The sequence below is a fragment of the Dipodomys spectabilis genome, unplaced genomic scaffold, assembly GCF_019054845.1.
Source record: "Dipodomys spectabilis isolate Male_0828 unplaced genomic scaffold, ASM1905484v1 ptg000436l, whole genome shotgun sequence".
In the NCBI taxonomy this organism is placed as follows: Eukaryota; Metazoa; Chordata; class Mammalia; order Rodentia; family Heteromyidae; genus Dipodomys; species Dipodomys spectabilis.
The window spans coordinates 251,711-279,480 of record NW_024871113.1 but is presented as its reverse complement, the minus strand read 5'-3'; the positions used below and the strand labels follow the sequence as shown (position 1 = coordinate 279,480).

At 40.3% G+C, this 27,770-nt stretch overlaps 1 protein-coding gene and 1 non-coding gene across 2 annotated transcripts in view; one reads left to right on the top strand and one right to left on the bottom strand.

Moving 5' to 3' along the window:
• Hpse (heparanase) overlaps positions 1 to 7,397 on the top strand; it is a 42,661-nt gene extending 35,264 nt beyond the window's left edge. The window contains exon 12 of the mRNA XM_042668465.1: positions 7,048 to 7,397. Coding sequence (XP_042524399.1) covers positions 7,048 to 7,207 — 160 coding nt within the window. The 3' untranslated portion in view covers positions 7,208 to 7,397. The remainder of the gene's footprint in view (positions 1 to 7,047) is intronic.
• Positions 7,398 to 27,359: 19,962 nt separating this feature from the next.
• Trnaa-ugc lies at positions 27,360 to 27,424 on the bottom strand. The gene has a single exon. It is a non-coding gene; the product is annotated as a tRNA-Ala (tRNA).
• Between the last annotated feature and the right edge of the window lie 346 nt (positions 27,425 to 27,770).

The following is a 27,770-nucleotide window of genomic DNA, read 5'->3' as shown; positions in this document are numbered from 1 at the left end:
ATAGTTTCACTATCAAATGTAAATAAATGATAGCTTCATTGGGTACACCAGTTTTGGTCAGCAGTTGTTGATCTTCAGGGCTTGGACTGAACCATTCCAGGATCTCCTTCCTTTGAGAGTTTGTGTGGAGAGATCTGCAGTGATTTTGATTTTTTTTCCATTGTAATATAGCTCCTTCTTTGATTTTGCTTCATTTTTAAATCAAGTCCTTGCTTTTCAGGTCTAATGTTTTTACTATGTTTCTTTTTGGATCCTGTCCACTGGGGGTTCTGTATGCTTCTGTCAGGTGGTTGAGATTTTCTTTCTTAATATTGGGGAAGTTCTCTGTTATTATCTTACTGAATAGGTTTCCATGCCTTTAATATTGGATTCTTCCCCTTCATCAATCCTAACTAAATTTGATCTCTTTGTTGAGTCTGCCAATTCTTGGGTTTCTCTTTGATAGGTTCTAAGTGTTTGTTTCATACCTTTGACTTTTAGTTCTAGGTCCTCTGTTTTACCCTTGACTCTTGATATTCTTCATTTCACTTATTCTGTTACCGAGGTCTTCCATTGTGGTTTGCAATGTAGAAATTGAACCTTTTATGCTCCAAGATCAGTTCTAATAGAGTTAATTTTATCTTTTAATGAGGGTTACAGTGTTTCTATTTTTATCTCCATATTTTTTGGGAGTCCTGGATATTCTTTGTCATTTCTTCTTTGTACTCTTGAAATTGTTCTTGAATCTCCCCTTTTATTTTACTTGCTAATTCTGTCATTTCTTTAATAGTTCTTTTGTCCTTTATCGTCTCTTTATTCTCACTGGGATCCTTTCCTGCACTGTTGTTGGCTTTTGTATTTGGTTTGTTGTCTTGATTGTTCATGGATCTTGTAATCTTTTGTTGTGATTTACACATTTGGGTTCAACGATTGTCAGGGTCCTGGCCCAGGCTTGACCTGCTTGCACCCAACAGGTGTCAGCCCATACATGGCCCAGGCTAGCTCACACTGGGTGAAGGAGCTCACGCATAGCCCCTGGATCAGCAAGTGCTTGTGCACATGCTTGCCCCCTGGCCAGCAAGGTGGGTCTGGACTATGTCAGGGACTAGGAAGGCTGAATTCCTCCCTCCGAGATGGGCATGTGCTTCAGAAGGGGCAGGCTCCTGCAGGTGCACAGGATTTTGTCTGTTGCTTTAAAACAGGTTAGGTTCCCCTGTGGATAGTCAGGGGTATGGAGGACACAGGGTCCTAGGACCCACCCAGTGTGAGTACTGGTAGTCTCCCACTGGAAGCCCACAGATGGGATGAGGGGGATGAGGAGGATGAGGAAGGGCTCTGGCCTCGTTGTCCTCTTCAAGTGTAGTGCCCTTTCTTGGGTGGGAGGTTGCGGTCCAGGCAAAGCTCTGTGTGTCACCACCAGTGCTGGTCTCCTGTGGGGGAGAGAGGGGTTCCCAGTAGGGTGCTCACTGACCCTAGAGTTAGTGTGGTCTGACAGGTGGTGCTATGTAAGTTCTCTGCATCTGGATGCCGCCATCTCATGTTGCTGGTCTGTGTCTCTGTTTGCACTGTCCAAGTTTGGCTCTGTGGAAGCTTTCTGTGACTGAACACTGCAGTCTCTCTGGTTGGGTCCCAAAGTCTTGGGCAGGCACAGGGCTGGTCTCGTGGCTTAGCCATGTCTTTTTGTGGGCTGACTGAGCGCACTATGGCAGATCTCTGGGTCTGGATGTCACTGTCTCATGTTGCTGGTCTGTGATGCTGCCTATACTGGCCAGTCTTGGCACTGTGGGAGTTTTCTATGTGTGAATGCTTAGTCTCCCTGGTTGGTCCCAGAGTCCTAGGCAGCTGCAGGGCTATTCTCACAGCTTATCTATGCTGCCAACACAGGATGGAAGGATTGAGGAGGACTCTTGCGGTTTTCCATTCTCACGTATACAAGCTATGAGATTTTTCCCGTTTCTGTGATTCTCTATTTGTTTATATATTTGTTGTTATCTCTTGGGGAGAAATGTGTGGTAGGACTCTAAATCTCTGTTTGATTAAAGAGAGCCTGGGTGATTCCCTATTGTTTCACCACCATCTTCTGAAGTGGTTGTTTTTTGTTAAAAAATTGATTAGAATAAGGAGGGAAAAAAGTCAGGATGTGTTTGTAGGCGGGTTATTTGAAGTTGATTCTAATTGTGTTTGGGTTTTAAAACCCAGTTATTGAGTATATCTTATAAAAGCACAAAGAATGATGGCATCTTGCAGAACTGAGCATGCGCACTTTTACGGTTAGAAGGAGCTCTTTTCATGATTGTTCTCATAGTGGAGTATCAAAGATGAAGAGTACAAAATTCAGTCAGGAGCTGGTAGCTCCTGCATATAAGCCTAGCTACTCACAAGGCTGAGATCTGAGGCTCACAGTGCAAAGTCTCCCTGAGCCGCAAAGTCCAAGAGACTTTTATCTCCAAACCTGGAACTAGAGATGTAACTCAAGTGGTTAGTGCAACAACATGGAGCAAAAAAGATAAGGGACAGCATCCAGGTCCAGAGTTCAAGTTCTAGTACCAGCATGTGCATGAGCACACACACACACACACACACACAAACATACAATTCTCACCATTTTCCTCCATCTTTGCAACTGGTACACATGTGATGTTTTTGGTGACTATTAACATTGACATGTGAGAGAATACAGTAACATGCTTTCTTCCAAGTTTTGTCTTCCACACACAAGCATTATTAACATGGAGTACTATGTAGCCCAGTCTGGCCTCAAACTCACCATCCTGCTTTGGCCTTCTGAGAGCTGGCATTTATAGGTATATACTACCCCACCTAGCTCAGATAATTTTTAAAATTATAACTACAATTATGTTACCTCTAATGGGAAGGACAAGGATGTACACATTTTAGCTACTCCTTTTCTACGTAACCTTCACAGGTATTTTTGTGATGTGTATGTGCTTGTCCTGGGGCATTAACTCATGGCCAGGACACTGTCCCTGAACTTCTTTTGCTTAGGCTAGTGTACTTGCAGCTTTTTGGTAACTCATTGACTGGCTGGATTAGAACCACAATCCTCAAATCTCAGCCTTGCAAGTAGCTAGGATATAGGCACAATCCATCATGCCTGCCTCTTTGTAAATATTTTTGATAGGCTACATGTTTGATCAAATATGGTAGATTACTTAACTATTTCCTTTTATTTGATTTTTTAAAATTACTGGTACAAATAATGCATCTTTGGGTAACATTTTTCTCTCTTTAGGGTATGAAGCTTTTTGAAATGAATATATATTTAGTGTATTCATGTCTGAAACCACTAAGGAAAAAAGCTTTGGGGAAGTAAATGAGTGGCAGTTGTGGAGTTGGAAGTGTCTTAACAAGTGTCCAGCCACTTGTTCGAGGCCATTCAGTTGGGTTTGGCTCTTCCTTTGTGGGTTCCTGGCATCTTGAGGACACTGAAATTTCTAGCAAGGAGCCAAGAACCTCTCCATTTCTGTTCTTATATCTGTTCTCTAGGGCAGAGATTAAAAAACTATACCTCATGCCTAGCAACAAATTGATTTGGAGGATTTGCCTCAATTTATTTATTTATATTTTTTTTTTGGCAGGGGAGGTTGGTGTGCACTCTGTGGTAATTTTTGTTTAAAAATAATTACAAGCATTTACCAGTTGACGATGACTAAAATGTCTGGATGTCTAGCTTCTTTTTATTTTCCAATGCTAGTGATCAAATCCTTGTGCAACCTATACACATGCTCTACCTCGACCTCTGATCTGTACCCCTTGTCCCTCTAGCTAAAATAGGTACACTGGCAATTCCAGATCCACGTGTTCCCTTAGCGGGAACTGGATTGAGGCTCAGGGAGGTTGCTGAGCTTTCTAGTTCTGTCCGTTCCTGACCCCATAGTCCTATACCTGCCCTTCTGCGTTTGCACATGGCACTTCCCTATTGTCATGATCGTGAGCACCTCATTGTCCCCAGGCTAACTCTTGTATATTTGAAGGACCATTGGATTATCTTCTTCCCAGGTTGGCTATGCCCAATTCCTCTTCTTTTTGAGTTCTTGGCCAGGCTCCAACCTATTCTGATAATAGATTTCATTTCTATAATTTCGGCGAAATTATAGAAAATGTGTCATTCTCCTAAGTACTCCTCAATAAGCACATATCAGCTTTGCTTTTCTTTCTATATTTTGCAAAAAAGTATCCCAGATCAGTCTGATTGTTACACAGTCTGTACATTTTTCTCATATTAATAACCTCAGAGAGTTTAACAATGGTCACTGTAAAATTTTTTTCTATGTGTGCTGGTCCTGAGCCTTGAACTCATGACTAAAATTTTTTCTGTGTGTGTTGGTCCTGAGACTTGAACTCATGGCCTGGATGCTATCCCTGAGCTTTGTTGCTCAAAGTTATCACTCTACCTCTTGATCCACAGCTCTACCTCCTAAAAATAAGTTTTTAAACAACCTTTGTATAGTGCCTAAAAAGATGCTGAGTAGTAAGTGCTCAATGAATATTTACAGGAAATATTTTTAATAGGAAAGCAGTAATTTACCTCAGATAAATGTTGCCCGGTACTCACAATTCTGCCAAACTCTGTTCCTTGCTAATTCCTTAACACTTTATTTCATCTGAAGTTAGCCAAATCTGTCTTCTATTTCCTTATCTTCATGTACTGTCTTCAAAATAAAACAAGCAGTTGCATTCATTGAAAACTCTACTATCACCGCCCAGCTTGCCATGAAATGCCCAGCATGTATTGTATTGTGTGTGCTAGGTAAACTTACAGCCACATGATACATAATCTTACTATGTTACTTACCTTACCCACAGCAGTGTTCATTCACAGCCAGACTTACTTTTAAATCAAGGTAGCAAAATATCCTCCCTCAAAGCATTACTGGAGCTTTCATGCCTTTACAAAGTTTCTAATTTCATGCAAAACACTTTGTGACTACCATTGTGTAGAGATGTTTTCAAGACCTATTTTGGGTTGTGGTTTCCTGATGATGGTCATGACATTTCCTCCTATACCCCACCTAAAACTTGATGTGATATGAGCAATAAAACAAGAACTGACACCTGTGGGCCAAGTCCTGCTGTAAAGCAGGCTTGTTTGGCGCAGTCATGGGTGTGTTATTGATGTTTTCAGTTACCAGACCCCGAGCTGAGCATCTAACTGAGGTTAAATAAAAATCAGCTTTCCTTTTCACAAATCTCTAATAAGAACATGGGTTGAGAACTCTTTCAATTTGAAAAATACATTGTAAGGCTAAGTGAAAACAAAATAACAGTAGAAGATTAAATGAATAAACTAAGATACTCATAGCATAGAATCCTCTGCATCAGTTAAAATAATGCAATGGACCAATGTAAAATCATGTAAACAAATAAGTAGAATATCTTAAAGCAAAAGAGTCAAGTTGCAAGAAAATATGTATATTATAATTGTATCTGTTTAAGTAAGAATGTGTATATACATATAGAAAAAAGTGGAATAAATATACCTCAAAATATTAAAAAGTTTGAATATTTAACAGATTCTTTTAGTTGTATTTAGTTATATGAATAATATGACGATGCCACTTAGTTCTTCCGTAGTGCTTACTGGCTGAAAGGCAGTTATAAGTGTTTTACATATATTGTATGTATTACGAATATGAATGTAACTGACATTAAATCTAAATTTTCAACAATAAAGGCTGTTACCTTTTTATAGTACAAAGAAGCTTTGAGAAAATGATAGCCATACTCATAATTTAGGATTGAGGAAGCAACTGTCAGTAGAATTAAAGCTTTAATTCATAAAGCTCTTCATAAACTCTTGTCTAAATTGGATTTGTTCCCGAGTGCACATTCATTTTATTTAAATAGCAATGTGTGCAAGAAATAACACGTCTTTTTTTTTTATTATTATTTTTGAACTCAGTTTTGAATTTTACTTCCAACACTAAATACACAGAAGGCATGTTTTTATTCTGTGTGGTTTAGTCAAACAAAATTATTTTTGTTTCACCATAACAGAATACAGTCTACCAAAGCACTTCACCAATACCAGGCCAGGAGGACGTGTTTTGGGGAAAGAGGTTATTAGACAGTTTAGGGACATTGTTGCAAGTGGAAATTTCCATATTTTGAGTTAAAAAGTTTACCTTCTATTATATATATGTATATATGTTTATCTTTTTTTTTTTTTTGTCGGTTGTGGGGCTTGAACTCTGGGCCTGGGCGCTGTCCCTCAGCTCTTCAGCTCAAGGCGAGCGCTCTACCACTTGAGCTACAGCGCCACTTCCGGTTTTCTGGTGGTTTATTGGAGATAGGAGTCTCACGGTCTCTCCTGCCGGGGCTGGCTTTGAACCACGATTCTCAGATCTCAGCCTCCTGAGTAGCTAGGATTACAGGCGTGAACCACCAGCGCCCGGCGTATATATGTTTATCTTATAAAATATTTTCAATTATTTTCCATCAAGTAAAATTTCTACAATTTCAGAAGTTGCCACTTTTTCCCTTTTTATACATACATCATTTTGCCTCCTGTGGATTGTGCATGCTTTTTTTCTGTAAGTAGGGTAGGCTTTGGCCAACCACATTGGCTCAAGTCTGTAAATCCCACCCACTCCAGGAAGCAGAAATTGGGAGGATTTCAGTTTGCATACCTAAGTCTCAGGCAAAAAGTTAGTGAGACTCAATCTCAGCTAAAGAAAAGCTGGATGCAATGGCACTTGCCTGTCATCCCAGTGGCGTGGGAGGCCATTGGTAGGAGAATCATGGTACAAGGCTGGCCCCCCAACAAAAACCTAAACCCTATCTGAAAAATTAACTAAAGCAAAAAACAGGGCTAGGGTCATGGGCCAAAGGGTAGTGCAACTGCTAGACACATCAGAAGTCCTGACTTCTAAGTACCACCAATATATATTTATATCAATTGTATATATTTTGGTCTTTACAGGACACATGATCTCTGGGTTTTTGCTGTTGTTGTTGTTGGTGGTGGTCTAAGAAACATTCCACAAGTTTTGTAGAAGTCGTGGTCCATGTACTTGACTTACCCAGGGGTGTTTTTCATCTTTGCAGATCTGTCCAACTCAACGGTCAAACTCTAAAGATGGTGGATGATCAAACCCTGCCAGCTTTGACAGAAAAACCTCTCCGTCCAGGAAGCTCACTAGGCTTACCAGCTTTCTCTTATGGTTTTTTTGTGATAAAAAATGCCAAGGTGACTGCTTGTATATGAAGTCCTACACTAGTCCAGAGATTAAGTATTTCCAGCATATTGTAAAGAGATAAACAAAATAAAGCTATAGGAAAGAAAGGACATTTGGTTCAAATCAACTAGCAGGAGCTGCAGAAACATTGCAACAGTGCAGCATTAGCATGGTATTTTGATCTCTAATAAACACTGCTAATAATGACCATTAATAATACCATGTGGGGGTTGGAAAGGTGGCTCAGTGGTAGAGTGCTTGCCTTGCATGCATGAGGCCTTGGGCTTGATTCCTCAGCACCACATAAGCAAAAAGAAAAAAAGCCGGAAGTGGCGCTGTGGCTCAAGTGGTAGAGCACTAGCCTTGAGCTGAAGAGCTGAGGGACAGTGCCCAGGCCCAGAGTTCAGGCCCCCGGACCAGACTGAAAAAAAAAAAAATACCATGTGTTACACATAGCACGTTGCATGCACCATTTTTAAGGCTATTAAAAAGATCCAGTAATGTTCTCAATATGGCCGGAAGGCAAATCAGTGAAGGACTAATTGTAAAAAGCACTTCCTTGCTTTTATTTTTTGAAAATCACCAGCCAGTTGTCTGATGATTTCCTGAAAGTGCCAGCTCTACAGACTTCTATGGGGAAAAATTTCCTTCCACATCCTCAAAATTGGATGTCAAACAGGAACCACCTGTGTGCAGTGTAACAGGAGATAGAGTCTAGACTTGGCAGCTTCTCTCTTGTTTCTTTCCGCAATAGTGCCTGAGAGAACGGAAATTTACATGTGATAGTGTCAAAAATGGTGATGATATTGCAGAGGAAAGAGATCATGTAAACATCAAAGGAAGTTTTAAAATGACTGGATATTGAATTGGTTTCTTAAGAGGGGAAATTCGAGAAACCATCAATATATCCCAACCACCTGCTAATGTTTACTTTTCTCTACCATATTCTTTTAGTCTTTTTCACTTTGGGAAGTGTTGAGCTATGAATAACAGAAAACCGTCATTCATTCAGAGCCAATAAGAACATTTACAACCCTCCATTACAAGAGGGTCATGTAGGACAGGGTCCAGTTGCTGTCTCTGTCAGCAGAGGTGCAGATTCTTTTCTGTCCTGGGACCTGCCATTATTAGCACGAGCTATCCTTCTTGGGCTGATGACCAGGGATATTCTTCATACCCATTCAGAGATGGTAGCAATCATAAGAAGTAGATGGAAATATTTTTCTGTCCCCTTCAGAGACTTGAATTCCTTCAGAAGTTCCCGCAACAAACCTCCTCCTGTCTCCTCCAGTCTTATTGGCCAGGAATAAGTCATGTGACTCATAACTGTGAGATGCTTACATTGTCTTCCAGGAATCCACCTTTGGAGTGGAGGTTTCATTGAGTCCACATACTGGACATTACAGCTTTGTGCTCCATCAGAGACAAAAACAATGACTATTTCTCTCACATTTTAAGGATTGTCATTATATATGCCTCCTATAAATACCTTCCCAAGTAAAAATTAGTACATTTTGAAAGCTAAAGGCAAGTTTGGATGCTACATGCCCTTAAATTTTATATGTAAGTAGTGTTTATATTTTCACATTTGAAAACAGTGATTTTCATAAGCTTAGTATCACATGGTTATTCTTTTAATAAACTCTACAATTCTTGGATTTGATGGCCTGTTTTTTCTAGTTTGGGGTTGTGGCTTGGGAGTAGAATCATGCCATGCTATGATTCTTAGTTTGATCCTCAGCACTGAAAATTAAAAAAAAAAGCCTTGCCTTCTGTACCTTCACAACTTTCTTGACACATTCCACCATGGTCCTTTAGCCTCCTTAACACCAAAGTATTTGAAGAAAAGGGGTCCACAGTCACAAACGCTTTCCTACTTCATCATATAGATTCAGCCCCAAAGTCTTGTCTTCTCCATTTTTTAATTTTCCTGTCCCCTTTTCCACTTAGAATAATTCAAGGTCTAATTTCTCACCATGACTTTGCTAAAGATTCTTACGGTCACAGCCTGGCACCACCTTTCTCTTCAGCCTGGTCCCTATCACTTTCCCTGTTACCAAATACGCGTGGATTGGAAAGTTGCAACATGGGACTTTGTATTTACAATGGCATTTATGATCAGTTTTCAATGTGTCCGTAAGTCTGTCTCATTTGACTTGGAAGTTTACAAGAAATGGGTACAGTATCTTAAGTCACTTGTTTTCAGTGCATAGCATATTGTCTGGCACACTGTAATCAGTCAAACATCTTTTTCATGACATAGAAGAGAGCATTCAAACTGAAGCTAGGCTGATATGTTTTTATTTGAAATATTTGCCTCCAAAATGTAGGGCCTCCAACTTGCTTTACTTGTTTGCTCAGGGCTAATGCTCTATCACTTGATCCAAGTCTTCCACTGGCTTTTTGCTGGTTATTTGGCAGATGGAATCTCAAAGACCTTTCTGTCTGGGCTAGCCTCAAACCATGATTATCTGGATCTCAGCCTTCTGAGTAGCTAGGATTACAGAAATGTGCCACCAGTGCCCAGACAAAAAAAAATTAATAATATTTGAGATCAGAGAAGTTGTCTGCTACCAAGTATCTTTTCAGAGTTATTTTCAGCATTTTTAGTGGTAGATGGTGATGTAAAGATCTAAGAGCATGCTTATGTAAAGGAATGCTTATAGTTATATATTAATGAATACTAAATGTAATAATATTGGATGGATGTTTTGTTCCATGGCTGCAAACCCAGCATTCAGAAGGCTGAGACAGGAGGAGCTCAAATTTGAGGCTTGGGCTACCAAGTGAATTCAAGGCCAAGCTGGGCCACACAGTAAGACCCCCATCTTACAACAAAACCTGTAGTAACATTGAAGCTTGCTTAAACTTTCTTAGAACAAGCACTTACCTGTCATGTCTTTGAGACTCTATGTTAGCATTTAATCAGTAGAATACTTGGATTTTCTACATAATGGATTATATTGCTCAAAACTATTTGTTTTTGGCCCTTTTGGTTCACTTTATCTCCATGTAAAAAAGTTTCCCAGACCAGGTATGAAAGTTGTGTCGTTAGGGCTTGCTACTATTCTAGTTATACTCACTGGATACTGTGTAAAGAATGAGCTCTGGGCATTCCTATCTAGTTTGTGCTGGGCTAAACCGACTATTGATTTTACCATCTCCCGATTTTAAAAATAGTTATCTTTGTAGCTTTCTTTTCTTTTTTCTTTTTGTCAGTCCTGGGGCTTGAACTCTGGGCCTAGGTGCTGTCCCTTAGCAATTCAGCTCAGGGCTAGTGCTCTACCACATGAGCCACAACACCACTTCTGATTTTCTGGTGGTTTATGGGAGATAAGAGTCTCATGGACTTTGCTGCCCCTGCTAGCTTTGAACTGATAGCCTCAGATCTCAGCTTCCTGAGTAGCTGGGATTACAGTTGTGAGCCACTGGTGCCCGGCTATCTTTGTAGCTTTCTTGTGCTACTTTGAATGCTTTTGACAAGGCACCATGGCTCAGGGGTTCTTTTTTTATTAGAACATTTTACTTTTATTCTCTAGTTCCAATCAGAAGTTTTAAGGTGAGAGAATAGAAGTAATAAGACGTGTTTCTTCTAGGCAAATTTTAGATTCATAAAGCCAGCTTTACTCAACTTTGGTAGAGTATGTATAATTTCCCTTATTTTCTTTTCATTTTTTACTGTTATTATAAAGGTGATATACAGAGGGTTTACAGTTACATAAGTCAAGTAATGAGGACATTTCATTTTGGACAATGTCATCCCTTCCCTTGCTCCCTCCCAGTTTTTCCCTCCCATCCCCACCCACAAGTTGTATAGTTCATTTTCAACATAGTCTCTAGTGTGTACCATTGCTGCATTTGTTCACCTTGGTCCCCCCATTTCTGTGCCCCTTTGACCCTCCCAGAGGCATATAAATGAACATACAGAACAAAAAGGAAAGAAAATAAAAACAAACGAAGAAAAAACCTATTGTTTTCATTTCCTAGAGTTCATTTTGATAAATATTATTTTTGATAAATGTTTGTATTTATCAAAATGCACATGGGCATTGTGCCTTTCTGTTCCTCTCCTATAAGCATCCTCTTCTGGTCTCATTGTGTGTGAATGCCTAGCAATCTGTATAATTTATTATGTCCTGGTATTTTAGATGTAGCTTCTACATAAGAGAGAAAACATGCGCCACCCATCTCCCTGAGCTAGGTTAACCTCACTGAACATGATTTGTTCTAGGTCATCCATTTAGGCTTAGGGCATTCTGAAAGCTTTAAGGAAACTGCTACATCATTGTATAACGCAAGAACTCTGATACTAGTTCTAGGAAGTAATGTAGCTGAAAAGTTACCTATAAATATAATCCAAAAAAGTAGTGAAGGTTGAAAAATCCTGTAAATGCCTGAGAGAAAAGTAGAAAGAAAACTAGCTTGTATCGACTGAGACACAGTTTTCCTTATATGCAAGCGCTCTACAATTGGAGCCACATCCTTAGTCCTGCTTTTAGTTTGTGTGTTTAGTCTTATTATTTTTTGCTCAGGCCACCTTGAACCATAACCCTACTTCTACCTTTCCAGTAGCTTGCCCATCCTATTTTTGATTTTTTATCTTTTTTTAAATTTTTTTATTGTAAAGATACTACACAGAGGGTTACAGTTACATGAGCAAGGTAATGAGTATACTTCCTATTGAGCATTGTTACCCCCTCCATTGTTTTCCCCTTCCCATCGCTTCCCTCCCTACCTTCCCCGACGTTCTTTTTTTTTCATTGTGATTAAGTGATTACATAATTTCCCAAATTTCTCAGTATTCTGGCATAATGATGCTCATTTAAAGTCACAAGTTCATTCTAACTTTCCTGGAGCAAATTGTCTATCACAGTCTGTAACATATAACGGTGTTCACATGTTATACACCATACATGTGATCAGCAGCATGGGGTTATTTAGTAGTGATTCGACCAGATGAGTGGAAGTTCTTTGTTTCTTAAGTCCTGTTAGTTTTGTCATATCACCTAACATTTTGGATTTAGCATCCACTTATCAGGGAGACCATGTACCGTTTGTCTCTTTGCTCTTGGCTTACCTCGCTCAACATGATTCCTTCTAGCTCCATCCATTTCCCTGAAAATGCCATTATTTTGTCATTTCTAATGGCTGCATAATATTCCATTGTGTATAGATACCACAATTTTTGGATCCATTCATCTGTGGTGGGGCATCTGGGTTGTTTCCATATCCTAGCTATTGTGAACAGTGCTGCAATAAACATGGAGGTGCACGTGTCCTTGTATATTGGTTCCTGTTGTTCAGGGTAGATGCCTAGAAGTGGTATGACTGGGTCGTAAGGGAGGTCAATCTTTAGCTTTCTGAGGACCCTCCAGACTGCTTTCCAAAGTGGTTGTATAAGTGTACATTCCCACCAGTGGTGTAATAGGGTTTCTCTTTCTCCACATCCCCTCCAGCATTTGTCGTTGGCTGATTTGTGGATGTGGGACATTCTGACTGGGGTAAGGTGGTATCTCAGGGTTGTCTTTATTTGCATTTCCTTCACCACCAGGGATGATGAACATTTCCTCATGTGTTTCTTTGCCATTTTTATTTCTTCATCTGAGAAGTCCCTCTTTAGTTCCCTTGCCCATTTAGTAATTAGTTTGTTAGGTTTGGGAGGGATTAGTTTCTTGAGTTCCTTGTATATACTGGATGTTAACCCCTTGTCTGATATATTGCTGGTAAATATTTTTTCCCAATTAGTTGGTTGTCTTTCTAGCTTAGTTGCGATAGATTTAGCTGTGCAGAAGCTTTTTATTTTAAGGTAGTCCCATTTGTCGAGTCTCTCTCCAATTTGTTGTGACCCTGGGACTCTGTTCAGGAAGTTCCTTCCTGTGCCTATTAGTTCAAGTGTCTCTCCTTGTTTGATTGTTTTTTTAATGTGCCTAGAGCTGGTGGCCAATACCTCTGATCATAGCTACTGAGCCAAGTGAGAGTGTGAGGTCCTGAGTTCAAGATTCTGTATTTGCACAGACAAAAAAACCATAAACATTTTCCATTTTACACTATCAGTGACATTTGTTTGGCTCATGCATACTCAGCCCCTGACTTAGTGCTAAACACAGGGCCCAATCAAGAGCTCTAGGCCCCTGTGGTCTCTTGCTACAGGTCCTGCTGGAGGAAGGATTTCTGGGCTGGGGAGGGCTGGCAAGTTCCAGAGTGAGGCTGCACTGATGACCTGGAGCAGCAGGACCAAGTCAGAGCCCTCTGTACAGCCAACACTTGATTGGTTGGACATAGAAAGGAATGGAAACCAATCAAGAAAGATGACCTTTAGTGGAACAAAGCAATTTGTAGCAGCTACAGAGATCAAGCACTTTTTTTTTTTATGTTGGACTCACATCAAGCTTATTAATGTCAATAAGAAAGAAATGGAGCTTGTCTTTTGTTGTGCGTCTAATGAAGCCTTTGCTGGCTGCACTCAGTTTTTCCTTTTGGTTTTCTTCTCTTTGCCTTGTTCTGTTTCCGTTTATTTCATGTTCATTTTGGCAGTGGTTCTTTCCCTCTCTGCATTTTTCAAACAAGGGAGAGGAGAGAGAGAAAGGAGGGTAGTTTAAAAACCAAGGCAACATTGCAACAATGAGATGTACAAGACGCTATGTAGAGAAACGAATTTTAGAGTTTAGGCAGGGATTGGGGGGAGTGTAGTTGTGGAGGTGGGAGGGAAGGGATAGTAGGGGAAAAACAAAGGAGGAGGCAACAATGCTTGATAAGAAATGTACTCATTACCTTGCCCATGTAACTGTAACCCCTCTGTACAGTATTTTCACAATAAAAAAACTTACTAAAAAAGGGGAGGGGGGCAAATTTGGTTTTCCTTGAAAGGTAGTGGTTATTCTCTCCGGCCGGCTGTACTTAGGTCTTTCCATAACCAAGTATGGAGAAATTCTGCTTCAGATTGGTGGGGGAGGGTGCTGAGGCAGGGTACAGTCATAGAATGGGTCAGAATCCATGTCAGGAGGGGCCCTATTGCTACCACCTCATGGACAATCAATGCAAAAGTCAGGTTTGTTTATCTGCTTATTTAATTTTGCTGTGTGTGCTGGAGATCAAACCTTGGGCTCCACATTTACTCTAAACACTTTTATTTATTTTTAATTGGCATCAACCAGTTATACAGTAGTTTCATTTTAACATGTGCCAGTAGCTTGAATTCAGAGGCTTGAACTCAAGACTTGAATGCTGTCCCTTAGCCCTTTTGCACAAGGCTGATGCTCTACCACTTGAACCACAGCTCCATTTCTAGGGTTTGGATGGTTAATTGGAGATTAAATGTCTCACAAACTTTTCTACTTGAGCTGGCTTCAAACCACAATCTTCAGATCTCAGCCTCCTGAGTAGCTAGGAGTACAGGAGTGAGCCTCTGGTACATGGTTTGAATCCATTTTTAAGTTGATTCTTGTCTGTGGTTTAAGATAAGGGTTTAATTTCATTCTTTTGCATATGAACATTCTGTTTTCTTCCAGTTCCTTGTTGGAGAGGCTGTCTGGCCGGATTGTATATATTTGACACCTTTGTTGCGGGCCAGTGGATGATAGGTAGATAGATGTACTTCTAGATTCTCTATTCTGTTCCATTGGTCTGTCTTTGTGTATGTACAGTTTTAATAGGTGTATCTTTGTATTTGCAAATCAGGAAATGTGATGTTGCCAGCTTTGTTCAATTTGGCTATGCATGTGTTTTTGCAGATATATAGAATTTATTGTTCATTCTGTGTGCAAAAGTTGTTACTGTATAATCTTTTTTTTTCTGGGCCTGGTCTCATGCCCAAGGCCTTGCAAATGCTAGGTCCATAATTCACTGAGCTACATACATCTCAGCCCTTTTAATTTCTTGAGTTAGGACTTTGAGGCCAGGTTGGAAGTAGTGAAAGAAGTGGTGAAAGTGAGTATCCTTGCTGGTTTGTGAGGAAAAGCTTTTAGTTTTCTACATCGAGTACAATGTTAGCTGTGGACTTTGCAGACAGATTTTATTCTGTTGAAGTAGTTTTCTTCTAGTACTAATTTCTTGAAAGTCTTTATCAAGGAAAGGCACTGGATATGTTGAAAGGCTTTTTCTGCATCTATGGAGATGGTTACTTCATTTTTATTCTTTTTTTTTTTTTTTTTTTTCGGTCGTGGAGCTTGAACTCTGGGCTTGGGCGCTGTCCCTCAGCTCTTCAGCTCAAGGCGAGTGCTCTACCACTTGAGCTACAGCGCCACTTCCGGTTTTCTGGTGGATTATTGGAGATAAGAGTCTCACGGTCTCTCCTGCCCGGGCTGGCTTTGAACCGTGATCCTCAGATCTCAGCCTCCTGAGTAGCTAGGATTACAGGCGTGAGCCACCAGCGGCCGGCTCATTTTTATTCTTTATCCTGTTATTTCAGTCTATCACATGAATTGATATCCTTGCATCCAGGGGTAAATTTCACTTAGTCATGGAGTAAATAGTACTTTTACTATGCTGTTGTATTTCATTTGTTAGTATTTGTGAAGGAATTTTAGATTAATATTTATTGAGTATTGGCTGATAGTTTACTTGTGTCTTAGGCTTTAGCATCAGAGTACTACTGACTTTATAAAATAAGCTCAATTTTTTTAAGTTTGAAAAAGATTGGTTTTAATTAATTAATTATTATATCAGTACTGGGGCTTGAATTCAGGGCCTGGCACTTTACTTGTTGAGCTACACCTCCATTTCTGGCTTTTAGCTGGTTAATTGAAAATAAGAGTTTTATGAACTTTCCTGCCCAGGCTGGCTTAGAAGCATGATCTTCAGATCTCAGCCTCCTAAGTTACTAGGGTTACAGGCATGTGGCACCAGCCACACTCCTTGGAGCTAGAAGCTTGGCCTTAATTCTTTAAAAGTTTGGTAGAATTGACCTGAAAGCCAGTTGGTCTTGGGCTTTTCCTTGTTGATAAAGTTTTGATTACTGATTCAATTTTTTTCTTTTTCTTTTTCTGTTTTTTGCTGGTCCTGGGGCTTGACCTCTGGGCCTAGACACTATCCTTAATGTTTTTGTGCTCAAGGCTAGTGCTTTACCACTTGAGCCATGGCTCTATTTCAGGTTTTTTGTGTTTAGTTGGAGATACTAGTCTCACAGACTTTTCTGTCCAGGCTGACTTCAAACTGTGATCCTCAGATCTCAGCCTCCTGAGTAGCTAGGATTATAGACATGAGCCAGCAAATGATTTAATTTCAGTAGTAATAGTTATAGGTATGCTTTGATCCAAAGGAAATGCCTATTTGCTTAACAAATGAAGTAACCAAATCAAGTCAGTAAGATCAGAAAAAAACAAGTTATTTGCCAAAACAAAATAAATTTGGTGGCAAAAATAATTAACAACCTTAGTGAACAAAAAGTTTACTATCACAAACATTCACAGTATCAGAAGTATAAGTCTAAACAATCCTTTAGACTATTATAACAAATCTTCAGCATTACAGGACAGATTTTTGCCATTCCTGGTAAATATTCTTAGAAACTCAGTTTTGCATAGGTGTGATGAGTGTATCTTTTCCTTCAATTTTAAGATGAACTGTATGTAAATGTTCACCCAGCTTTCCTCCACTCTAACAAGATGGAATGTCTAGTTGAATACTTGATCTCCTCAAAGCTCTCATTCAGTAGCCTTGTAGTTCTTTACAAGGATCCTCACTCATTTGTCTTCATAAAATCTGACACAGCAGACAATATTTCAATATTAATTCAGTATCTTGAGTAAATAAAAGGAAGGAAATCAGAAAGCCACATTGTATAACGGGATGAGATAGTGAAGCCTTGTTAATAAAAGGGCAAGCCTTTGATTTAGTTGGAAGAGAGAAGGATAGCTAGGTAGACAAATAATCAGCTGCAGTAGTGCACTGAGCTTCTAGATTAATAGATGTATTTACCCAAACAGGTCAGCTCCCATTTGTCAAGGCATTAATGAGACTTCTTTCCTTCTGAGGAAAGCAATTCTACTTCCTGACGGCAGGTGGCAGCATTGCTTTCCACAAGTCCTGCTCAATTGTGGTTAGCTGAGTGTCTGTGATACATGCACTCAGACAGAAGCGCTTGATGCACTGCGGGGAAACAGTAGCCTTTTAGAATTTCATGAGGAAGAGAAATGCCACTGTTATGATAATACAGTGATTTTTATATTTTCGATCTGTCTCTAGAGCAAGCAAATACTGTAACTGGGTTAAAAATACCTGGGTCAGGGCCCATGGGAAACAATTCAGCCAAGAAACCATGGGATAAACATGTAAGAAAAGAACTGAATACTTTTCCTTGTCCTCATTTGTTACAAAAAAATTAAAACAACATGAAAGAAAAATTTTTTAAAAAATGAGTGATCCATAATCACCCATTGTTACACAGCTGTGGTTTTCACTGTTGTGTATTGACTTTCAGTTATGTCCTTGTGTCTATATATTTACATAGCTCTAAGTCAGAGTTGCCATTTTATAATGTGTTAGATGAAGGAAGCGGAATGCTAAATGTTTTCCTGTATTTCTTCTTCATGTCGTTCCTTATTTTAAGGGCTAGATAATATTCACATACTAGAATGAGAAACAACTCTATTGTGTAACCTTTAGTTCTTACCCGCTTTTGTAGCCTTCTTGGCTGTATCCTGTGTAGGAGGGATGGAGAGAAACTTATTACTTCTAAACTTCAGAATACTGACATAAACACAAGGGTCTTCCTACCATAGCTTTACTTTACATCACTTGACAACTTTTGGATGAAGAAGCAAAGTCATGGAAAAGTAAGGGACAACTCCAGGACTTAAACTCATACTTCTGACTCATCATCTAGTGAACTCCTATTGACCCATCACTGTCTCATGACTTTTTCATTATGAATCCCTTCCCCATAGGATAAAATATTTCCTTTCCTTCATTGCTTGCATTTGTGTGTGTATGCCAGTAGTGGGGCTTGAACACAGCACTGTACACTAGCCCTTAGCTCAAGACTAGCACTCTACCACTTGAACCACACCTGCACTTCTTGCATTTTTAGAGCTAAGAGTCTCATGGACTTTCTGGTCTGAGCTGGCTTTGAACTGCAATCCTCAGATCTCAGCCTCGTGAGTAGTTAGGACTATTAGCTTGAGTCACTAGCACTCAGTCCTCCATTGCTTGTAATAAGTGGTGGTAAGATAAACAACAAAGTTAACCATATTAATAATTTTTTGGTGCAACTCCTGGGATTTGAACTTAGGGCCTGGCCATTGTTCCTGAGCTTTTTTTTGGCTCAAGACTAGCACTCTACTACTTGACTGCTTCTTGCTTTTGTGTGAGTGCACACATGCATGCATGTGTTTGTGTGTGTGTGTGTGAAGATAAGAGTCTCTGGACTTTTCAAACCAGGCTGGCTTGAGTAGCTAGGATTATAGACATGAGCCACCAGTGCCCAGTTCATTCTCATAATTTTGAGTATACAGTTCATTGACAGTATAGTCTCCTGTTGTATAACCATAACCACCATTCTAGAACCTTTCAACATTTCAAAATTATACTGCCAACATCACACACACACACACACACACACACACACACACACACACACATGCAAGCACAAAAAAGCAACATAAGACCAAAACTGAACACTGTACCCATTAAAAAACAAATGTCCATTCTTCCTTCCAACTTCTTTCTATCCTTATAAATTCATTTATTGTGATTATGGGTACCTCATGTAAGGGAAAACTTCCATGTCTACATGATGTGTTCAAGTTTTCTTCTTGTAGTGTGGATCATATTTTCTTCCTTTTCTTTTAAGGCTGATTTAAAATATATATGCATCTTGCTTTTGTTTATCTGTTTATGGACAGCTGAACTGTGTCCATCTTTTGCCTGTTGGGAATGTGGATATACAAGTGTTTGAGTCTCTGCTTCCAGTTCTCATGGTTATATTCCTAGAAAGAATGAGTGGTATTGAAGTAAGGAGACTGGGTCTAGGACACATACCTTGTCCTTACAGCCATCTTGGTGCCTTGCTGGGTGGAGGGGCTCTCCACCCAGCTCTGAAAAACTCTAGAGGTGATAAAGGACGTTCTTTGGATTGCAAATGTGTCCTGAGTTGTTAAGATCCTGGAAAGTCTTGCTTCCTCTAGATAATTGGCCCTTGATTTTCCTTGATTATCTCTTTTCATGATTTATTATTTTTTTTTGTGGGGCCTGAACACTAGGCCTGGGCACTGTCCCTCAGCTCTTTAGCTCAAGGCTAGCACTCTACCACTTGAGCCACAGTGCCACTTCCGGCTTTTTCTGCCTATGTGGTGTTGAGGAATCGAACCAGGGCCTCATGCATGCAAGGCAAGCGCTCTACCACTGAGCCACCTTTCCAGCCCCATGATTTACTTTTATTTAACACTTTTATTAGGTTTAAGTGGCCTCATTGGTTTGCTTTGCTTATGTATAACATTTTTATTAGATTTAAGTGTTGCCATTTGTTTTGCTTATGCATAACACTTTTGTTAGGTTCAATTCCTCATACCTTATGTGGTCGGCCTATATAAGCTTTGTGCTAGCTGCATTTGGGCTGCTGGTCTTTGAGCTAGGAGTCTACCATGCAGATGCCAGCTCTTTAAAAAAGACTCCCGATTTGACCTCTCCAAATGTCTTCTCTGTATCTCACCTACTGAGTTGGCCTTATAACAAAATGACAAATGTGTATGCAACTTTAAGAGAAGCCCCCAAAGTGTTTCCAAAATGATTGCATCGTCTTTTATTCCTCATCAGCAATTAATGAAGCTTCCAATTTCTCCATAATCTCACCAACACTTGTACTTGGTATCAGCCAGCCCAATGTTTGTAGGGTAGTAGCTTTTTCTTCTTTCTTTCTTTCTTTTTTTTTCTTTTTTCTTTTTTCTTTTTTTTTGTGTGTGTGGCCTGAAATTGGGACTTGAATGCGTTCAGTCATTGACTAGTGTTCTACCAACTGAGCCATACCTCCAACCCCTCTTATTCTTTTTCTTTCCTGTATGCTGGTTCTGCAGCTTGAACACAGGCCCTGGGTGCTGTCCCTAAGCTTCTTTGTTCAAGGCTAGCACTCTACCACTTGTGCCACAGTTCCACTTCTGTTTATGTGGTTTTTTGTTTTGCTTTCTGGGTTTTTTTGGTGTTTAGTTGGAGATTAGAATCTCATGGACTTTTCTGCCCAGCTGGTTTTGAACTGTGATCCTCAGATCTCAGACTTCTCTATAGCTAGGATTACAGACGTGAACCACTGGTGCTCAACTAGGATATCTTTTCAACACCTATTAGACATGGTTGTATCTTCTCCCCCCTCCTCTTGTTGGTGGTAGTCTAATCAGTTTCTGCCCCTACTACAAAACACCAGGGACAGTTCTAAGAATAAAGGTTTATTTAGCTCATACTGTAAGGGATTCTAGACCATGAGAGAGGTGCCCCCACTCCTTTGGGTCTCTGATGAAGCAGGACTTCATGGCAGAAGTGCATAACAGATAAAATGATAACATCATAAGCGAGGTAGAGAAACATGTAATTCTAGCTATTCAGAAGGCTGAGATCTGATGATTGCAGTTTGAAGCAGGCCAGGGCACACAAATTGGAGAGACTTTGATATCCAATTAACAAGCAAAAAAGGTGGAAATGGAGGTGTGGCTAAATGATAGAGCACCAGCCTTGAGCAAGACAGCTAAGGGAAGATGGGCGGCCCTGAGTTCAAGCCCTAGTACTGACACAAGAAAACAAAAGGAAAGGAAAAAGGAAAAGGGAAGAGACTAAGTCTTACATTCTCCTCCAGTGGCATGTACCCAGTGACCTAAGGACCTATCCACCCACCAAGTGTTTTTCCACCTATCAACAGCACTACCTTGATGACCGAGCCTGTAACATGTAAATCTTTGGAAGGCATGAAGTCTTGACTTACATCATGGGATTTGTGCACCTGAATTCTGTGATACACTTGAAGTGTATGAAGTGGGGGAGACTGTATCTCCTCCCTTTGCCACAGGGCCAAATAACACATAGGTACCTAACTCATGTTAATTGATTTCTGACTGTGCACAGTCTCCCAATTTTGAGTTACTCGCTGCTGTTCTTGGTCAAAAGTGTTCTTTTCTTGTTTTGGTGCTCTGTGGTGAAATGACAATAGAAAAGAGTTTATTTCCCTTAAGAGTCAGCACAGAAGAACCATGTCAGGTATAATTTGGCCTTTTCATTTCATCAGAGCTATGGAGAGACTCACAACAAGCGTTTCCCATGATTTTTATTTAAGAAAGGATTTTAAGACAACTCTTATATGATAGATAATGGGTTGGTGCTAAGGATCTGAACTTGAACAGAAAAGAGTTCCTACACTGAGAAATGTGTGGCTTGTTAAGGAACTGCATATAACCAGAGCAATGCAGCAGTGTAGAAAGGGAAACTTGCGTCCTATGTGTTACTATGGAATACTGAGGAAGTGGGCTCTGATCATGGAGGGGAGCAGGAGCAGTCTTCCAGGTATTATCTGATTTGTCTCTTAAAGTCTGAGTGCATCCCAGAAAGGTAGATTGGCCCTACCTGTGCAAAACCAGGGAGGGAGATGACAATGAGCATCTTAGAGCAACAGGACATTAGGTAAGATTGTGAACCAATGGGAACCCACTTTTATTTGTTTTTAATTTTTTTTATTGTTATCACCAAGGTGATATACAGAGAGGTTACAGTTACATAAGTCTGGTATAGAGCAATTTCTTTTTGAGACATCCCTTGCTGTCTCCCAAGTTTATCCCTCCCATCCCCATCCACAAGTTCATTTTCAACATGGTGCCTAGTAAGTACCACTGCTGCATTTGTTCACCCTGTGTCCTTCCATTTCTGTGTCCTCTTCCCTCACCTTACCAAAGGCAGATACATGGCCAGGCACCAGTAGCTCATGCCTGTAATCCTAGCTACTTAGGAGGCTGAGATCTGAGGATCATGGTTTCCTGCCAGCCTGGGCAGGAAAGTCCGTGAGACTCTTATCTCCAATAAAGCACTAGAACCCCAGAAGTGGTGCTGTGGCTCAAGCGGTAGAGAGCTCACCTTGAGCTGAAGAGTGCAAGGACAGCACCCAGGCCGAGTTCAAGCCTCACAACCAACAACAACAACAAAAAGACAGATACATGAGCAAACAAGACAAGAAGGAAATGAAGACGGCAACAATGGAAAGAACTCTCAAAAAAAAAAAAAAAAGGAAAAAGGAAAAACACGTGTTCCCATTTCTTTTTCTTTTTCTTTTTCTCCCAGGGCTGAGGACCGAACCCAGGGCCTTGCGCGTGCCGGGCGGGCACCCTTCCGCTGGGCTAAACCCCCAGCCCCGTGTTCCCACTTCTATAGATATGATTTTGTATGATCAGATGTACATAGGCATTGTGTCTTTGTGTTCTTCTCCTAAAAGTATCCTCCTTTGGTCTCACTGTGTGTGAATGTCTAGAGTCCTGTGCAATTTATCATGCCCCAATGTATTTTAGATCTAGCTTGAACATATGAGAGAAAACACGCACCATTTTTGTTTCTGAGCTTGGCTCACCTCACTTAACATGATTTGTTCTAGGTCCATCCATTTCCCTGCAAATGACATAATATTATGCTAATGGCTGTGTAAAATTTCATAGGGTAAAGGTACCATGTTTTATGGATCCACTCATCTATTGTAGAGCATCTGGGTTGTTTCCACAGGAATCTGCTTTGAGAGGAGGGAATGAAGTGGGGATTTGGGGCTGAATGGGCAGCAAGTGGACATTGTTAAGGTCTTTTCATGTATAGTCTTAAAGAGAAAGCTGAGAGCCCCGGGCACATCATTGGTAGCAGGAATAGAGAGTCAGTAAAGGGTGCTACAGGTGCTTCTAAGGTAGGAAGTGGGTGGGAATAGTGACTAATTTGATATTGGAGATGAAAGAGGAGGAAGGAATCAAGTAGATAATGCCAAACTTCTACATAGAGGGACTCTTTTCTATTCCTTAATGCTTCAGAGTATTTTTAACTTAAAATTTGTGCTAAATCCTTTACTAGACTAGAATTGTGTGGCTCAAAAATAGCAAAAGTACACATAACATTTTTTAATTTAATTCTGGATTCTTCAGAGCTAAATGTCCCCATACTTTGACTCATCTTTATTGACCTATTGTCATATATTTCTATATCCAGTTTTCAGAGACTATTCTGTGCCTAGTGCTTTCCCTGCGGTAGGGAAGGAATTGTACTGCTAGGAGGAAGAGAGTTTTGAGCGTGAGAAACAATGGAATTTTCCAGAACTGGAGTCTAGGGCATGATCAGGTAGTAATATTCCATACACTGCATTTGAACCAGAGAAGTTAGTGTAAATTATTGAGAAGGCATTTTTTCAAGTTATTCTTTAATCAGTTATTTTTTTTTCTTTTAGTGGCCATTCTGGGGCTTTAATTCAGGGGCTACTGCTTGGGCTCAGCTTTTTTGTTCACCACTTGAGCCATGCCTCCATTTCCAGCTTTTTTTCTTTTTTTGGTGGGCTGGTTAATTGGAGATAAGAGTCACAAAAATGTGTCTGCTGGTGCTGACTTTGAGTCTTGATCTTCACATCTCAGTCTCCTGAGTAACTAGGATTCCTGGCACCAGCCACTGGTACCCAGCTGCTGCTTGTTTTAACCTATTCGCTTTAGCTGTTTTCCCTGACCCTGGATAAAAATTCAGGCATTCTCTGGAATATTTTGGCCATTATTACCTAATATAAAATCCAATAATTAAATCACTAATATAGTCAAGATTAAGAAAATAGGCCAACTACCCTAAAATAATTAGACACCAACTCTATCTCACTATAGATTTCTCCCATGACTTCCAGCCCTGGCTAGGAGCAGAAGTGGAGGAAGAGGGGCGTGGTCAGCCACTGCTCTCACTAGCTCTTATTTCTGACTCTTCCAGGCTGGAGATGAGAAGGCAGATGGAGGAGCAGGGGACAGAATGTTATTTACAGGACACTGATAGAACCTGTGCATAGCTTCTTTCTGTCTTAGGCTGCTCTGGGTTGCTTCTTTGGAGAGTCTTTACTGCTTCAATGTTGGAGGCAGCTCACTAGAGGCATTTTTTAATATATTTTTATTGTAAGGATACTGTACAGAGGGGTTACAGTTACATGAGCAAGGTAATGAGTCCATTTCCCATAGAGCATTGTTACCCCCTCCTTTGTTTTTCCCCTACTATCCTTTCCTCCTCACCTACCAAACTCTTCCCCCTACCCTGCAAAGTTGTAAAGTTCATTTTCAACATAACGTCTTGTACATCTCATTGTTACAATGGGTCATCCTGTATCCTTATTTCAACATGTTTTTATTTCCCTTCCCTTCCCCAAATTAGAAAAATGTATATACAAGATGCAGGACACCGGAATCAAATACAGTGGAAACAGGGGGAAGAACATACAAAGAAAAAAAGAATCACATGGTACATTATAAGTACATTACAAGCAACAGCAAGAAAGATAAAATCTCTGTGTCCCTATCTTGGGGTTCATTTCACTTAGCATCAACCTATATGGTCATATGTACATAGCTTTTGACCTTTTCTGCTTTTCTAAACATATATTAGTTATTGCAGATAAGGAAAACCACTTAATATAAATTTTTCCAAGTCTTTCCATTTCCTAACAAATGGGGTGGTGTCATTTTTTTCTGATGGAGGCACAGAATTCCATTGTGTGTGTGTGTGTGTGTGTGTGTGAGAGAGAGAGAGAGAGAGAGAGAGAGAGAGAGAGAGAGAGAGAGAGAGAGTGTTGTGTGTGTGTACAAATCACCTTTTCTTGATCTATTCATCTACTGAGGGCATCTGGGTTGGTTCCATATCTTAGCTATGGTAAATAATGCTGCAATAAACATAGTTGTGCTGGTAGCTTTACTATGGTCTTGTTTGTGATCATTTCGGTAAATGCCCAAAAGTAGGATTGCTGGGTCATGTGGAGTCTTTTTGAGGAACCTCAAAGTGGTTGAACAAGTTTATGCTCCCACCAACAATGCAGTAGGGTTCCCTTTTGGCCATACCCCTTCTAGCATCTGTTATTAGATTACTAGAGGCATTTATGTCTGGCTACTTTTTCCCTAGCCTTCAGGAATTCAGTAATACCTGCAGTCACTGTTTTTATAGTCTTGTAGTTCTCAATGGAGTAAGTTTGTCTCCCAGGAGACATTTGGCAATGTCTAAAGATATGTATATTGTCAGCTGGGCACTGTGTCTCAAGCCTATACCACTGGCTATTCAAGAGGCTGAAATTAAGAATCATGGTTCAAAGCCAGCCCAGGCAGCAAGTCTGTGAGACTCATCTCCAATTAACCATCAGAAAGACAGAAGTGGAGCTGTGGTTCAATAGTATAGCACTAACCTTGGGCAAAACAAAACAGAAACAAAAGCAGAAGTCCAAGGACAGCGCCTAGGCCCTGAGTTCAAATTTCAGGCCTAGCATAAACCAAACAAAACATATTCCTGTTGTCACAACTGGGAAGTGCTAATGGTAGGCTACTGAGGCCTACCAGACTGCACAGAACAATTTCCTACAGCAGAGACTTCTCTAAGGACTCCTAAGGAAGTGTGAGGCAACTGTCAGGAAGGGTTGGGTAAGAGGGCATTTGGGTGGGTGGATAACAAAGCAAGATATATATGCATGTATGGAAATGTTAAGTGATAACTATTAATATGTACATTTAATATACCTTAGTAATTCTAATTTAAAAAGCACTATAAAATAATTCTCTATGTCAGTAGTGTCCAAGCTGAACAAGCCCACACTAGAATGTGGAAAATTCTCATACATCTTCTGTCATAACAAATTCTGGGCTTTCAGGGAATGGATGTATAGTATTGTATATCACTGTAACCTAAATCTTTCAGTTTACCTGTCAACAGGTAAATTGTGTACATAAGCCTGTCTGTAGCTCTCAAATTGCAGCTATCTGTGTGGTTCTGCTGATCTCTCTCTCTCTCTCTCTCTCTGTGTTTAGGGAGGGGACACAAACTACAATTCCAGAGAAATTATACTCATAAATCTCTCCATCTCTCCTGTAGCTCCCCTGCTTTTGTTTGTGTGTGTGTGTGTGTGCACGCGCGTGCACGCATGCCTGCTACTAGGACTTGAACTTGTGCTTGCTAGGTGCTTTACTACTTGAGCCACATTTTCAACTCCCTTTTTTTTTTGCTTTAGTTTGTTTTTTAGATAGGGTCTTACTTTTCTCAGGACTGGCTTTGAACCATGATCCTTGTACTTCTGTCTTCCAAATTAGCTGGGATTACAGGCATGTGCCACCATTTTGCTACTTTCATTCCCTCTACTTGAGTGATAGGCTTCATCCTTAATTATTGTCAGATTTATGAGCCATTTATTGTTACAATAATTTTTTTGGGTTGGTCATGGGGCTTGAACTCTGGGCTCCAGTGCTGTCCCTGAGCTTTTCAGCTCAAGGCAAGTGCTCTACCGCTTGAACCACAGCGCCACTTCCAGTTTTCTAGTGGTTTTTTTGGAGATAAGAGTCTCACGGACTTTCCTGCCCAGGCTGGCTTTGAACCGAGATCCTCAGATCTCAGCCTCCTGAGTAGCTAGGATTACAGGCATGAGCCACCGACACATGAGCCACCGGCGCCTGGCTACAATAAATCTTTTGACATACAAGCAAACCTCTGTGGCATACTTTGTATGCATTTGTTGTTATACACACAGATATTTGACTGGGGTTTTTGTCTGAGATTGCTCAGATGTCAGTGTGTGGGGGTAGGTTGGTCAGGGAGAGTCATCTAGCCAATTCTTGATCCAACCTGATTCTGATTTTGGTTGTGTTATTGTGACATGCATTTTATCCTCCAGAAAGTCTGCTTGGGTGCAAGATCAACTGAGTAAAGTAGTGAAATGATTGTCTAAGCATGCAAAAGGTCCTGGTTCCATCCCCACCACTACATCCCTTTCCCACAAAAATTATGTACATGTTTTACACTCTGCTTGTGTCATGATTGTGACATGTTTACTATTATCCCACTCACCAAAGAAAGTTGCACTGTGAGGTGCCAAAGTACTAAGTAGGAGTAGCATGGCATTTTCTTTTCTTTTTCTTTGGGTGGGGCCTGAACTCTGGGCCTGGGTGCTGTCCCTCAGCTCTTCAGCTCAAGGCTAGAGCTCTACCACTTGAGCCACAGCACCACTTCTGGCTTTTTTTCTTTTTGCTTATGTGGTGCTTGGGAATCGAACCCAGGGCCTCATGCATGCAAGGCAAGCGCTCTACCACTGAGCCACCTTCCCAGCCCTTAGCATGGCATTTTCTATAGAGAAGGCGTAAGAACTTGCTCCTGGATGTAAAGATTGCTATTCCACTTGCTTTGAAATTTCCATGAATTATTCACTTATGAATGTGGTATGTCTTAACTTTGAGCTCCACCTGAACATAAGCAAGAAGATCCTCATATTAACATATGATGAACACATAGCTGTTTATCTAACACATTGTAGGATATATAGTTGGCCTGTAACATAACTGTTGTCTTTGTGGTTAAAATAAAAGAAGAATATAAATGACTGAAGGGATAGGTAGAAAAATTGGATGGAGAACAACATCTGGAAAGACATATTTGAAATGGGAATCT